Source organism: Poecilia latipinna, unplaced genomic scaffold (genome assembly GCF_001443285.1).
Source record: "Poecilia latipinna isolate Pla-1442-1.1 unplaced genomic scaffold, P_latipinna-1.0 Scaffold650, whole genome shotgun sequence".
Taxonomy (NCBI): Eukaryota; Metazoa; Chordata; class Actinopteri; order Cyprinodontiformes; family Poeciliidae; genus Poecilia; species Poecilia latipinna.
The window spans coordinates 92,116-105,577 of NW_015113266.1; the positions used below are offsets into that span (position 1 = coordinate 92,116).

A 13,462-nucleotide genomic window follows, 5' to 3' on the forward strand; every position below is an offset into this window, starting at 1 on the left:
GAATGCATTATGGGAGATGTAGTTTGTAGACAATTCGTGCACAAAACCTATTTTAAGTCAATCACGGGCCTATAAAACGCCGAGGGGGCACGTAAAATGACATGGCGGGTCACATGTGGCCCGCGGGCCTTGAGTTTGACACATGTGTTCTATAGTGTGTGAGCATTGTTGTGCTGTAGCTAATGTTCTGTGTGCAATTCTGGTCAATCGCAGGTATGCTTCAGTTGGGTTTTAAGAAAAATATTGATTATTTATTTATTTTTGCTTTATTGCTCTTTTAAGTGTATGTTCATGACAAACAAGTTTTAGACTGATATTTCTAAGACATCTTTTGTACTTAGTGTTTCATTATGTGATCCATAAAGAGTACACTAAAATTGACATTCACAATAAAACAAAATGAACTGTAGAAGACAAATATAACAGAGTTTAATAATTTCTTTTATTCATGGTAAATAAAGACTCCTGTGAACATAGTATGTTTACTATGTGTTATTTATTTGCCATCTCTGTATTAGTGGATCTTTCTTTCTACAGGAATAAACAAAATATGCTTACTATACAAAACCATTACATTTGAATATTTTTAAAATCCAGAATATCCTGGACTCACTAAGTATTAATTTTTAAAATACCTCCTGGAATGATAGAGTAAGTAAGTTTATTTAATAAGTTATTCATTATTTCATAATAATTAGAGCTACGTTTTTTTGTTTTTATTATAGATCAACGATCTTATCTGTAATTTTTTTTTATCTCATTAGCAATTAGTATTATTACTACATTATAGATTTATTTTATATAGATAAAATTAATCGAAATTAGTTGAACCTACACTTTAATTTAAGCAGGCGCTATTTCGCAAACTAAGCATACCTTTTTCAGTTTCCTTCGTCGGAAATTGCCCCTCACAATATGGCGGACAAACTCACCAATTATGTATGGCACTCGATGGCGCACAATATTTTAGTCGTCAGACAAAATGCCTGATAAAAAATACACCTATAGCGCCTGGTCATATAATTATTTGTATGCGTTATCATTTATCTTTAGATATTTTACAAAACCAAATATATCCATTTTTACAATAATATACTTGTGACAAAATCACCTGGAACTACGCAAACTTTTAGTGTCGGTTTGTTTTCGGCTTAGAAAGGAAAGCCTCTCCGCTCCGGTCTTAGTCCACGCCTAGCTGCCGCCAAAATTCAAGTAGAGACAGTCGGTTGTAAACACGGGGTAGCAGTGTCCTTGCGTATTTTCACATCTCGGTTAGCCTTTATACTGAGTTATCCTCCGAGGACTGCGGCGAGAGGACAGAAAGATGTACATCAAGTCTATTATCATTGAAGGGTTTAAATCCTACGCTCAGAGGACGGAAATCAACGGCTTCGACCCGCTGTTCAACGCGATCACAGGACTGAACGGTAGCGGAAAGTCCAATATTCTAGACTCGATATGTTTCCTTCTGGGCATCTCCAACCTCACACATGTAAGACTGCTAAATCCGCACACTAAGTCATTTGGCTATCCGGTTTTAAATCCATGTAATTTATCTTAATTTATTTCACATTAAAGGTGCGAGCTTCCAACCTCCAGGACCTGGTGTACAAAAACGGACAGGGTGGCATCACTAAAGCCACTGTGTCTATTACTTTTGACAACTCCAACAAAAGCCAGAGTCCTCTGGGGTTTGAAACCCACGACGAAATCACAGTCACCAGACAGGTACGGATACAAACAGCTTTTCTCTAATGACTATACAATTTCACAGATTTCTCCTTTATCTTTTTTTCTTTTATCGCGGTATTGTTAGCCGTATGCTTTAGAAACACTTTTGATGCTTAGGAGTTTGGGTCATAAGCGTCAACATTAACCAACGCAGATTATTTACTTGGGATTTTATGTGAAAGTTCAGCACATAATAGTATAATAGGATAAAAAATTTATACGATTTTTCAAAGATAAAAACAAATCTCAGTTTGTTGTCTTTCAGGATTGACCTCTCTATTTACATCCATCCATTTTCCCATCCACTATGACGAGTTTCTCTTTCCACTCTGAGGAAAACCATCTCTAGTTTCTCAGTCTAAAAAGTGTGACAGCCTACCTGAGTCAATATGTCTATTCGGATGAATTCTACGACTTTCCTGTTTTACGCTACATCTCATTAACACTCATCCTTTTCTGCTTCCCACACCATGATGCTGCTACCAACATGTATCAAAGTGGGGAAGATGTATTAAGGTTGATGGACAGAGTTATTTTCCTTGATATGAAAGGTGTATTCATATATATTCTGCCCATTTATTCTAATATCAATAAATAAAATCCACTGTAAGGCACTCTGAAGGTACCTTATTCTACTCTAATTATGGTTTTTCCTTCAATCAAAATGTTCTTTTTGTGTCTGTTTCTGTCTTACAGGTTGTGATCGGTGGCAGGAACAAGTACCTCATCAATGGAGTCAATGCCAACAACACCAGGGTGCAGGATTTGTTCTGCTCTGTCGGCCTTAATGTTAACAACCCACATTTCCTCATCATGCAGGTCGGCTGTTTCATCACATTCCTTCCATTCTTTTTTTTTGTTTTTGTTTTTTTTGTTTTTAAGACTTCAAACATTAGACTAAGTTTTGATCTTGTGATGTTTCTATCACTTCAGGGGAGAATCACCAAGGTTCTGAACATGAAGCCACCAGAGGTAAAACCTGCACACATCACCAAATGTCTCACCGATGGCTGCCTTCGTTTGGAACTTAATAGAAAACTTTCTTCTTCCAGATTCTTGCCATGATCGAGGAGGCAGCAGGCACCAGGATGTATGAGTGTAAAAAGATCAGCGCCCAGAAGACGATTGAGAAGAAGGAAGCAAAACTGAAGGAGATTCAGACTGTATGAGATGCAGGACCATTTTTTTTTTTAAAATCTCTGAGTCTGTTTTAATAGAAAAATGCTGCAAACTTTGTCTTGTATTTAACTCTTTTAGATTCTGGATGAGGAAATTACTCCCACCATGCAAAAACTGCAAGAAGTAAGCTGACATTTGAGCTCATTACCTGTACTGATACCAAGATTAACATTCCACTCCTTGCACCATGTAAAAGTTTTCATGTTAATCTTCCTAAAACCTCTCCTCTTTCTCCAGGAACGATCATCCTATTTGGAGTACCAGAAGCTGATGCGCGAGATCCAGCACTTGTCACGCCTCTATGTGGCCTGGCTGTTCGTGTGCGCTGAGGAAACCAAGAAGAAGTCTGCAGAGAATCTGAAGGTGATGCAGGACAACATTGCCAAGATGCAAGCCAACATGGCCGAGAACGAGAGCAAAATCCAGGAGCTGTCGGCCCAGATTCAAGAGCAACAGAAGAAAAGGGACCAGGTACTGCAGAAAGTAACAGATGGAAATGTTTTTTTTGTTGTTGTTGTTGCTTTTTAAACTGTAGTTTAGTGTTTTACCCCCCACTGGTTGTTTTCATTGTGATTTTCTTACCTCTGATGTTAAACTGCTCATTTCAAGGAGGTGAATGGCGTTTTAAAAACCCTGGAAGACACTCTTGCTGACGCCCAGCGTGTGGACGCTAAATCTCAGAGCGCTCTAGACTTAAAAAAGCAGAATCTGAAAGATGAAATCAAGAAGCGAAAGGAGCTGGTGAAGAGCATGGAAGAGGTAATGAAACAATTAGTGCCGCAGCTAACGATTATTTTTGTAATCGAGTATTCTCATGATTAATTGAGGGATTGGATAAATAATTGACGCGTTCTGCAAATGTGTATTTTAACAACCTAAGCTTATCTTGTACAATATAAAAATACATTAAAAAATGCAAAATATCACTCTTTTTGTAATTAAGAAAAACATTTTATTTATAACAGCATTCTTTTTAATGTACGCTTAATAATTAGTAGCAAAGGATGCATCTGCGGTCTCAATAGATTTAATTTATTTTTTTTTACAGAATTTGAACCAGGTGAAGCTAAATCTTTAGAAGTTCTAGGTTGAACATGTTTACAGACAAAGAAGATTTTCCATCTTAAATGCAAAGTGTATACATTTTTTTGTACAGTTTTGGCTTAATTAAATGTTTTGATTTTGTTGATCTATCAAAATATAGCATTTTTTTAAGAGTCTGTATATTCCAGTTAATGATTGTTCGATTACTAAATGAGTTGACAATTTCAACAATTGATTAATCTATATTTATCAATTATTAATATAGATTAACTAGCTGGTTAAATGCTTCGGAAGCAGCTAGTGTTCCTGGTATGTTGTTATATCCGTCAGCAGAACCAAAAAAAATAGAAATGTAAAACTTTTTTTTTTTTTTTTTTTTTCCCTCGCTAGGATAAAAAAATGCTTGTGGTAAAGGAAAAAGAGGTTTCCAAATTGGCCGAGCAGCTTCGCGCTGTGCAGGAGGAGGGACAGAAGGACAGCGCCGCCCTGGAGGCCGCCGAGCAGCACTTCAAGGCCGTGTCGGCCGGTCTGTCCACCAACGAGGATGGCGAGGAAGACACGCTGGCTGGGCAGATGATGGCCTGCAAGAACGACATGAGCAAGGCCGACACCGAGGCCAAGCAGGTGAGAAAACTAACTCTGAGATGGAGGTTCGCTTTGTCGTGCTGCGCTTCTTTATGGTGGTTTTGCATGTTTGGTCCTACTTATTGCACTAAAATCTTCTCTCTTTCTAGGCCCAAATGACCCTGAAGCACGCTCAGGCTGAGTTAAAGTCCAAACAGGCTGAGGTCAAGAAGATGGACAGCGGCTACAAGAAGGACCAGGACGCCCTGCAGGCCGCCAGAAGCAGCAGGGAGAAACTGGAGGCGGGGTTAGCCAAGCTCAACTACGAAGGTAGCAAACGGTTACTTCCAAGCTTTAGTTTTATTTCTCCACTAAACCAGTGTGATAGCCGTGGCTGTGTCTCTGCAGAGGGAAAGGAGGAGAGTCTGCTGGAAAACCGGAGGCAGCTGTCCAGACAGGTCTCTCAGCTCAAAGAGACCTACGAGCGCCTCATGTCCCGCTTCCCCAATCTGCGCTTTGACTACAAGTAACGCCTCATTTTTCTGCACACTGAACATGCAGGACAGAGAGTCTTTTATAGAAAAGGTTTTTTAGTTTGTATCACTAAGTGGGTTTATACTTTATTTAAGACTCGAGATCAAGTTAACCAGTTCACCAGTTTGATGGTGAGCTTCTTTTTCATCTAGATTACTTACATCAGGTAAAAAAGAAAATTAGTCATTTAGTTCCATCATGATGCAAAATTAAAATAAATTAAAATAAATAATAAAAATATAAAGTTTTATATAGATATAACAGAAATAAACGTTAAGTAAGTGTCACACTTATCAGAGGGAACTCTTAGGCCACGAGTTTTGAAAAACAGAAATAATAGTTTTTTATTTAGTTAGTTTTGCAGGAACAAGTAAAAGTACAGCATTTTCCCAAGGTGCAGGGAGTGAAGAATAAACAATATTGACCATGGAAAATGTGTTTAATGAATACTTTTATTTCTTATTCCATAATTCAACATATAAAAGTAAGCATTTCCAATAAATAGATGTTCTAAAAATTATTTTCTATTTAGAGGATGACATTCTCACTTTGTTTGCTCCATTAAAGTTGTTTTTTTTTTTTTGTCCAACTTAAAATATTGTCTATTTTAGTACATCATTGAGATAAGAACAACAAATGTCTTAAGAAATAAATCTTTCAGTTTTAGTTTGAAAAATAAAAAGTGGCCCTTCAGTTCCATCAACCTAAGAATTTTGGCCCTACAGGCAAAAAGTTTGGACTCTACTGGTTTACACGTGACTACTTTATTTTATTCAGGTTTCGTTTTGAGTTGAAATTAAATGGCTTCTTTAATTTCTGGCTTTTAAACCACATGACTGACCCCCACGCTAAAGCAAGACGATGTGATTGCCAGGGATCCAGAGCGAGGCTGGGACCGCAGCAAGGTGAAGGGGCTCCTCGCCAACCTGATCACCGTCAGCGACGTCACCTATGCCACAGCGCTGGAGGTTGTTGCCGGAGGCCGCCTGTACAACATTGTTGTTGATACGGAGGTAGGCGTGAGCAAAGACTTGAATATGGCAATGAAGGTTTTTCAGAAAGACAGCGGGACTCTAATAACCCGCGGGTCGGTGCGTTCTCCCGCGTAGGTGACGGGTAAAAAGATCCTGGAGAAGGGAGAGCTGCAGCGGCGGTACACCATCATTCCCCTGAACAAAATCTCTGCCAAGACGCTGAACGACAAAGTGATCAACGCTGCAAAGAGTCTGGTGAGAGAGAGCGGCTTCAGGTCGGAGTTAAATATCGACGTGTTTGCTTGTAACTCTAAGAGTTCTCCATTTTCTTTGCGCTTTTCTCTTGTCAGGTTGGGCAGGACAACGTTCACACGTCCCTGTCTCTGGTTGGCTACGAAGCAGACCTGCGGAAAGCCATGGAGTACGTGTTTGGGTCCACCCTGGTGTGCGACACGCTGGACAACGCCAAAAAGGTGGCCTTCGACAAGCAGGTGATGACCAAGACGGTCACGCTCGGAGGGGACATCTTCGACCCTCAGGGAACTCTGAGCGGAGGTGAGACGGGGGCGGGGGGTGAAAACGCTGCTACGCATGTTACTCAACAGGTTGTTGCTAGGTATCCAGAGTGAGTGAGTTAGTCGTGTGAGGGGGAGCAGGAGCTAAAGACTTTCCTCTGCCTACATCCCCCAGAATGCCATTCCACAACAGCAATCTGAACACGTTAAAATCGCAACGCAATTCCGATCACGAAACTCTGATCTGTGCGTTCCTAAACATCTGGAGTCACGCGCGACTTTTCCCCTCCAGGCTCCCGCTCCCAGTCGGCCTCCATATTGACGAGCCTGCAGGAGGTGAAGGAGGTCCAGGACCGCCTGGAGGAGAAGGAGGCCCAGCTGCAGGACGTCGAACGACAGCTGGCCGATCTTAAAGGAACCGCTGAGAAGTAAGCAGCTTTCGAGGACGCTACCGCATGAATTTTAACATGTTTGTTTGCAGAAGTTAATTAACTCTTTGCTCAAAAATCAGCACTCTCAGAGGAGTAATTAAGCCAAAAGTGTACAAAAATATATATAAAATTTGCATTTTAAATGAAAAAACCTTCTACCCAGAACTCCTCGAGTGGTATAATCTTTAGCTTTTTCTTGCATATTTTAAATAGTGTATAAAATAAACTTTAGTGGTTAAATGAAAACTCATTCTCATGTATTTTTTTTTCTCCTTCATCTGATTACCCGATTTAATCGTTACTAAAACAATATTCGATTACTGAAATAATTGTAGTTATAGAAACCTTAAAAACGTGGAACAGAGTTCTGAGCCGACCTCATTAATCCATCCAGGTACCGGCAGCTGAAGCAGCAGCATGAGCTGAAGCTGGAGGAGGAGCAGATCCTGCAGGCCAAAGTGCAGCAGAGCTCCTTCCACCAGCAGCAGGAGGAGCTGGAGAGGCTGCGCAAGGCCATCGGTCAGAACGAAAACACACACACACACACACACTCTTCTCTATAAAGGTAAAATGCTCTACGCCGTTTGACCCAACGGTGTGTGAAGCCCGTTTTCTGCTTGTGCGTTTGGCCAATCAGAGGAGAGCGAGGAGACTTTGCGCGTCACCAAGGAGGTGAAGAAGAAGGCCGAGGAGAAATACAAGGTGCTGGAGAACAAGATGAAGAACGCCGAGGCGGAGCGGGAGAAGGAGCTGAAAGCGGCCCAGGAGAAACTGAACACAGCCAAGGCCAAAGCAGACGCCTTCAACAAGAAGCTGAAGCAAAAGCAGCAGGTAAAACCGCTGACATTTTGTGGTGCTGTTATTATAACAATAAAAATGATGATAAAGGGGAAAAAAATATATTTAATACTTCTTTTTTAGTTAACTGCATGGCACAGGATTCATAGCGGCACAAACATAAATGCTGGTTTTCCAAAACATTCCTATTTGATTTTTTCAGGACGCCACATACTTAAAGATGTGTGATTTATATCATTTAACTGCACAAAGATATTTATTTAAATTATATTTTCAAATTTACTGATATTAAAAATTAACATTTAGTCAGGTTTTTTCTTCTTCTTTTTTAATTTATAGTGACGACGACGTATGGAATTCTTATCATGAAAATAAATGTTTCACAATAAATTATACGGAATATTATAAATGCGCCCATCCTCAGTCCCTTCTGTTTGCCAATCTGTCCATCTACCTCTGCTTTTAATTTTTTATATGTTTTTAAAAAAAACAACAACAACAACCGAGAACTCTGGGAAGTTGAGTACAGACGAGAAACATGTAATCCTGACATGGAGAATCTTCTACTTCTGAGTGTCCCTGCTGGGTGGTCTGATGTTCAGGAGTCTGACGCTGTGGCCCTGGAGCTGGAGGAGCTGCAGAGGGAGCAGGCCGGCTACGAGCAGCAGATCCAGGCCGTGGACGAGGCCACGAAGGCCATCCAGGAGCAGATCGACAGCATGGCCTGCACCGTCTCCCAGAACAAGGTGCCGTTTGCAGGACTGCGTTGAAACCAGTTCAGATAAAGTGAATCATCGACGGTGTTGTGTTCTGCTTCCGTTTCCGTCAGCTTGTCTGACGTGTTTTTGAATTTCTTGAAGCATATTAAAAGTTTTTGAACCACTTTAACTTCATGTTTTCTCACAGCACAGTCATAAACTTGAATACGTTTTACTGGAAATGCTCAGCTAAACTTACTCGCTGAGAAGTGTGTGATTTGTGCCGTCATCTTTAGGCCCGTCACAGTAACACGTTTTACTGGATGATTAATTGTCCTAGAAATTACTTCAATAAAGAATAATATTGTTGTTTGGGAGCATTTTCATGTGATATATTGGTAATTGCACAATAGTGTAGTATCAGTATTAGTTTAAACACTTATAAACTTTAACTTTGTACAGAACGCTCCGCACTGGAACTGGAGGATGTTTTAAATATCCAAACTAAACCACCACAAATAGGAAGAAAAAAAAAAAGGGATATAAAAACCACACACAATCTAAATCATAAATAAAATGTATTATGAAGTCTCTTTGCAAATCTGCCCTTTAAAAAATATTAATAATCAGAATGGAAATTGAGCTCATTTTAATTAATCAAGTGATTAATTGCTGATTGCGACAGTCTTAGTCGGGTTTAAAAATGTTTAAGTTTCACCGAAAATTGAACATTTTCCGTGAAAATGTTTAATTGTGGTTCCACCTGAGCAGGACTTCTTCTGGGATTCTGTCAACAATCGCTTTCTTCCTGGCACCATGTTAAAGCTAAATTATTACAGTGAAATGACTAGTTATCCTGGTGACTTGGTGAATCCTGAAGACAGCCACGGATATCAGAGAAAAGAGGGTGAAATACAGGCTTGTGCTGCACTTAAAGATTTTTTAAAATAAATTAAAAAAAAAACTCTTAAAACTGTTAGTTGCCTTTCATGTCACTAACTCTGCACTACTAGGTGTGGGCAGGCGGATCATACCTAGTAGCATATATTGACATTTGTGGTGTAATGTGACTATTAATGCTCTGTACAAGTGCAAAAGCTACAAATATTCCCTACTTTGTAACGTAGGAGACGGTGCGTAAGGCCCAGGAGGAGCTGAGCAAACAGAAGGAAGTGATCATGACTCAAGACAAAGAACTCAAGGTGACCTTTACGTTTGTCTCGATTGTTTTTGGCTTCCAAGCACCACAATTTACTCCTGTCTGTCGGGAGCGGAGTAATTACAGAGCCCTGATGGTTTATGGCATAAACACCTACCGACGTGTCACGTTGCCTCTCTTTCTGAATGCTCCAGGAGAAAAACACAGAGGTGAACAAGATGAGGGAGAAGAACAATGAAGCCCAGCTGAAGATCAAGGAGCTGGAGCACAACATCAACAAGCACCACAAGGAGAGCCAGGACGCTGCCGACAAGGTTCGCTCAGTCTCTGATGTTCATCCGCCCATTGCTGCGTCTCTTTGTTCTCCTAATCTGGAAGTTGTTGTTGTTGTTGTTGTTGTTTTCGTTTTCCTCCAGGTGAGTCGGATGCTGGAGGAACACGACTGGATCCATTCAGAGCGACAGTATTTCGGCCAGCCGAACACCTCCTACGACTTCAAGACGAACAACCCCCGCGAGGCCGGGCAGCGCCTGAAGAAGCTGGAGGAGACCACCAGCAAGCTGGAGAGGAACGTCAACAAGAGGGCCATGAACATGCTGAACGAGGCGGAGGAGAGGGTGAGGAGACGGGGAGCAGGGACGCAAAGCTCCGCACTCGGGGTTCCTTCGCAGTCCTGAGATGTTTGACAAATCGACTTTCAGGATTTTTTTTCCTGTGGAAACATATTTGTACCTCCACACTTTAATCCCAATCACATTGTCTGAATATGTTCTTTCTCAGGGTATCTGTGCATCCGTAAAAAGTCTTAAAGTTCTGTATCTAAAAATAAGGCCTTAAAATGTTTGTTTTAAAAAGGTAAATTGGGCTTAAATACATTAGTCACAGGTTTCAAATTTTGTCTTGGCAGGACTTTTTAATCTTGCATTTTTTAAAGTATTTTTTGTTTCTTCTTGTGGAACTTTTCTGTCAGGCAAAAGTTTGGGTTACACTCGGGCATCTTCATCAGGTTCCGACTTGAAACTATTGAGGCTACCACTAACATACCCTTGCTAGCTAGCTTTTTTTAGTGTCAATAGTGGCTAAGTGCACATTTATTCCCAGCTGGCTGGATGAATTTCATGCATTCATGTGGAGTTGGGTCTTAAAATCCACTCAGAATTGCATTAAAAAGTCTTAAAGTTGAGTTTGTGAAACCTGCAGAAATCTTGTCATTCCTTGTTTACGTCCATTTATCTTGTCTTTTCTTCCTGTACTCCCTTATCCATTTTCCATAAAACCTTCTCGCTGCAGAAACATCTGCTACAATGAGAAGTTCTGAAAACATAAAATAGTGCAGGACAGATTCACAATTGCGTTTGTCCTACTGCAGTACAACGATCTAATGAAGAAGAAGAGAATTGTGGAGAACGACAAGGCAAAGATCCTACAGACCATCAAGGAGCTGGACCAGAAGAAGAATGAGGCGCTCAACCTGGCCTGGCAGAAGGTCTGCTTTTCGTTTTGCACCTGATTTCTCTGCAAACGTTGATTAGATTTACCGTTTTAAATTCATTTCCCAACATTTTCAGTGCTGATAAAACCACCTTTTGAATGTTTTTAATTTTATTTATCAAAACAAAGAAGGGCAGCACGGCTTAGTGCCATCTTCAATTTCAATCCTCCCTCTGCAGGTAAACAAGGACTTTGGCTCCATTTTCTCCACCCTGCTGCCAGGAGCCACAGCCAAGCTGGCTCCTCCCCAGGGATGTGGCGTCTTGGACGGCCTCGAGTTTAAAGTAGCTTTGGGCGACACCTGGAAGGAGAACCTGACTGAACTCAGCGGCGGGCAAAGGTTTGAAACCTTATGCTGCTCCTTAGTGTGTTTTCTCAGCCTGTGTGAGAATGTGACTTTAATCTCTCTCTCTCTCTCTTTCTCTCTCTCTCTCCCTCCCTCCCTCCCTCCCCTCATCAGGTCACTCGTGGCTTTGTCTCTCATCCTGGCCATGCTGCTTTTCAAACCCGCTCCCATCTACATCCTGGACGAGGTGGACGCAGCTCTGGACCTGTCTCACACACAGAACATCGGACAGATGCTGCGCACACACTTCACACACTCGCAAGTAAGTGACTCAAAAAAAAGCCATTTATTGAGAGAACGACATGCATACGGAGCAAAAATAAAACCAAAATTGTATAAAAATGTATACATTTTGCACTTAAGATAAAAATACTCCTGTCTGTAAATATGTTCTACCCAGAACTCCTCAAGTGGCATCATTTTAACTTCACCTGGTTTAAATTCTGTAAAGAAAACCTCATATTAAGCACCTTTTGGTTTCCAATTATTAATCAGATTTGCACAATAGTGATGGCAAGTGAAGCAGAAAGGTCTGAGATTTTCACATTAGAAGTAGTTTTTATTTTTAGCTACAGATAAATCTCTTGCTACACATCATCAAGTGTTCATTAGAAGAATGCTGTTGTTGCATTGTAGGTGATGGAATGTTTTTCTGACTTAAAAAAAATTAATGAATTGTTTACTTGCATTTTTTAATGCCTTTCTAATATACAGATATAAACAATTCTTAAATGAAAAACCATTCATTTAATCATTTGTTTGCAGGATGTGCAAACTTTTAACAGATAATCAGAGTAAATCTCTAGAATAATAGATGACTAAAATAGTTGATAGTTGCAGCCTTCTTGCAAACTTCGTAGACATTCTGTTCCCCAAATGACTTGCAGCTGCAGTCAGAGATGGGGAACTCTACAATTATGGACCCAGGAGGAAAGAATAAAAAATGTGCAACACATTTTTTCTGATTTATTTTCAGAAGTTTGAAAACCACTCATTCTTGTTCTTCCACTTCCATTATGCACTACTTTTCTACGGGTCTATCTCGCCAAACCTCAATAAAAATATACAGAATTGAGTGTTTTTGTCATGTGACAAGAGGTGGAAAAGGTTTGAAAGACTTTAAATCGAGGACGAAACGGCGGCTTCTTCCTGCTACAATCTTTCTCTCCTCCTCTCTTCAGTTTGTGGTGGTGTCCCTCAAAGACGGCATGTTCACCAACGCCAACGTCTTGTTCAAGACCAAGTTTGTCGACGGCATGTCCACAGTGTCGCGGACCGCGCTCAGCCAGAGCGACTCCAACGTTCCGCTTAAAGTCCACGACAAGGCTCGACAGAAAGACAGGAGGAACAAGCAGCTCATCGGTTAATCACTGCACTGAAACCAGCAGGGCGGCCATCTTTGTCCTTACCTAACATGATAGTAACTGCTTTTTGTCTTACTGATGTCTGTGTATCTATTTAGCAATCCTGTCTAAATACTTAATTTGGGTCCCGTGCTTTGTGTTCTTTTTATATATATGCAGCTGATGGATATATTTGTTTGTTTTTTTGTAAATAAAGCTGGTAAACGTTATTGTTGGTTTTTTTGTCTAAACTATGACTATTTTTTTAAAAATGTACTTGTGGAATCAAACAAACTCTATGGCAGGAAGTTTTAACATAAAATCTGTTTTCACCATACATTCCAGATATGTAAAATTGGTTTACTGGATGTATTAGTACATATATTTTTAACTATATTTTGACTAGAGAAACTATTTGGAATATCTCTAATTATATTCTGACCACCATAAGAGTCAGATATACCTGTACTTTGTAAGAAATCTGCAATTAATGACTGGCTTATGGCAGGCCATTTTAACATAAAATTTTCATCTGTAATTATTCTAGATATCAAAATGTATTTTGACTATCCTGAACGGCTATATATCTGCATTCTAATTAAATCCATCTTCACTTACAATTTGATGAGACAAAATGTATTTCAATTATTCAGAT

General features: G+C 40.2%; 2 protein-coding genes across 2 annotated transcripts in view; both read left to right on the plus strand.

Moving 5' to 3' along the window:
* The window catches only part of exoc1l (exocyst complex component 1 like), a 10,037-nt gene extending 9,558 nt beyond the window's left edge, over positions 1-479 (plus strand). Inside the window, exon 4 of the mRNA XM_015043822.1 lies at positions 149-479. The gene's annotated coding sequence lies outside the window, so the exon portion shown is untranslated. The remainder of the gene's footprint in view (positions 1-148) is intronic.
* An 845-nt stretch (positions 480-1,324) lies between these two features.
* On the plus strand, positions 1,325-13,037 carry smc2 (structural maintenance of chromosomes 2). Its single transcript, XM_015043821.1, has 25 exons — positions 1,325-1,492; positions 1,579-1,728; positions 2,428-2,550; positions 2,665-2,703; positions 2,784-2,894; positions 2,989-3,033; positions 3,148-3,381; positions 3,520-3,669; positions 4,345-4,578; positions 4,689-4,848; positions 4,927-5,044; positions 5,927-6,065; positions 6,162-6,281; positions 6,377-6,581; positions 6,834-6,969; positions 7,367-7,491; positions 7,610-7,803; positions 8,373-8,516; positions 9,596-9,670; positions 9,822-9,941; positions 10,044-10,244; positions 10,997-11,113; positions 11,298-11,458; positions 11,579-11,726; positions 12,646-13,037. The coding sequence occupies exons 1-25, from the start codon at positions 1,325-1,327 to the stop codon at positions 12,829-12,831; spliced, it is 3,603 nt and encodes a 1,200-aa protein (XP_014899307.1). The 3' UTR covers positions 12,832-13,037.
* Positions 13,038-13,462: the final 425 nt, after the last annotated feature.

Excerpts from the sequence above, each read along its gene's own strand:
- smc2 (XM_015043821.1), top strand. The coding sequence starts at position 1,325 with ATGTACATCAAGTCTATTATCATTGAAGGGTTTAAATCCTACGCTCAG. Across the intron at positions 3,382-3,519 it reads AACAGAAGAAAAGGGACCAG|GAGGTGAATGGCGTTTTAAA; the intron begins GTACTGCAGAAA and ends GCTCATTTCAAG. Across the intron at positions 3,670-4,344 it reads TGGTGAAGAGCATGGAAGAG|GATAAAAAAATGCTTGTGGT; the intron begins GTAATGAAACAA and ends TTCCCTCGCTAG.